General features: G+C 46.8%; 1 protein-coding gene across 1 annotated transcript in view; it reads left to right on the top strand.

The window, feature by feature from the left end:
- rpgra (retinitis pigmentosa GTPase regulator a) overlaps positions 1–1793 on the top strand; it is a 10410-nt gene extending 8617 nt beyond the window's left edge. The window contains exons 14-16 of the mRNA XM_035677063.1: positions 88–969; positions 1018–1188; positions 1603–1793. Of these exons, the coding sequence (XP_035532956.1) occupies positions 88–969; positions 1018–1188; positions 1603–1793 (1244 nt within the window). The remainder of the gene's footprint in view (positions 1–87; positions 970–1017; positions 1189–1602) is intronic.
- Positions 1794–1806: the final 13 nt, after the last annotated feature.

Raw genomic sequence — 1806 nt, 5'->3', positions numbered from 1 at the left:
AATGAGGAAGAGAAAAGATACTGAGATAGGAGGAAAGGGTGAGGAGGAAAAGCAGATAAGAAAAGTGAGGAGGAGGATGAAAGGAAGGGAGGGAAGATGATGTTACAAGGAGTGAGGAAGAGGATGAAGGAAGCGAGAAGAGTGATGTTACAGAGGCTGAAGAGGAGGAAGAAGAAAGCAGCGAGAAAACAGGTGGAGGAAGTAGCTCTGAGGTAAGTGAAGCAGCAGAGGAAGAGGAGGAAAGTGAAGTATCTAGTGAAGAAGAGAATAAAGAGGAGGAAGAGGAAAGTGAAGAATCTAGTGAAGAGAATAAAGAGGAGGAAGAGGAAAGTGAAGAATCTAGTGAAGAAGAGAATAAAGAAGTGGAGGAAAGTGAAGAGTCTAGTGAAGATGAGAATAAAGAAGAAGAGGAAGAAAGTGAGGTGAGTAAGGATGAAGAAGAGGAAAGTGGTGAAGAATCGGGGAGTACAGCCAGCAGCAAGAGCAACGAGTCAGAGGAGGAGGACAGAGAGGCAAGTGAGACTGCAGAGTCTGATGAAGATGAAGAAAATGACGCAGAGGAAGAAAAGAGTGAAAGTGAGGAACAAAAAGATGATCAAGATTCCACCGAAAGTGAGGATGAGGAGAAAGACTCCAAAGAAGACGAAGAAACAGATGAGAGTGAAGGAGAGGAAGATGAGAAACAGGACGAATCGAGTGTTGAAAATGAGGAGGAAGAGGAAGAAGAGAGTGAGGCTGATGAAGAAGAGGAAGAGCAAGATGAGAAGAGCGATAACGAAAATGAGGAGGATGAAGAAGCATCTTTAGATGACGGGGCTGAGGACGAGACAGCAGAGGATGAAGAAGAGGGGGAGGGTGAAGAGGAGGAAGAAAGTAAGAAGGTTTCAGAGGAAGAAGAGGATGAAGGAGGAGTTGAGGAAGAGACTGGAGAGGAGGGGGAAGAAGAAGAGGGTGAGGAGGAAGAAGAGGGTAAGGAGGTTTCAGAGGAAGAAGAGGATGAAGGAGGAGTTGAGGAAGAGACTGGAGACGAGGGGGAAGAAGAAGAGGGTAAGGTTACAGAGGAGGAGGAAGAAGAAGGTGAGGAAGAACCATCTTTAGAAGAGGGGGAAGATGAGGAAAAACCTGGTGAGGAGGAGGAAGACGATGAGGGAGGAGTTGAGGAAGAGGCTGCAGAGGATGAAGAAGAGGGTGAAGAAGAGATAGCAGAGGAGGAAGGGGAAGATGAAGAAGAAGAAGAGAGTGAAGGTGAGGAGGAAGAAGAAAAGATAAAGAGAAAAGAGCAAAGTATTGAAGCTAATAAAAAGCTGATGGTGGAGAGCGATGATGAGGAAGAGGAAGAAGAGGAAGAGGGAGATGAGGAAGAGGAGAATGAAACAAAGAGTAAACAAAGATCTGATAATCAGAGAGGAGAAAGAAAACAGAAACAAACAGAGGAAAATGACGATGAGGGCGAGGAAGGAGAAGTGAGTGAAGAAGAGGAAGAGGAGGAAGAAGAGGAGCGTGAAGAAAAAGGAAAGGTTGCAAATGCCAAACGTAGTGAGAAGCATGCTGAGGAGGAGGATGAGAGTGAGGGAAACACAAAAGTGGACGAGGAAGAGGAAGAAGGCGATGAGGAAGAAGAAGAAGAAGAAGAGGAGGAAGAGGAGGAAAAGCCCCAGAAGAAGTCTCCTGAACAGAAAGAAACACCTAAACCAGCACCGAGGACGAAGCAGAGAGCTGCAGCGGAGAAGAGACCCGACGACTCTCAGCAGTTCTGGGACGACGTGCTGCCGCAGTACCTCGACCTGCAGTGACCTCCACCTGCAG

This window comes from Morone saxatilis, unplaced genomic scaffold, assembly GCF_004916995.1.
Source record: "Morone saxatilis isolate NCDOM2014 unplaced genomic scaffold, NCSU_SB_2.0 Contig5, whole genome shotgun sequence".
Lineage (NCBI taxonomy): Eukaryota > Metazoa > Chordata > Actinopteri > Moronidae > Morone > Morone saxatilis.
Note: the sequence above shows the minus strand (reverse complement) of the source record. Positions and strands in the feature narration are given on the sequence as shown.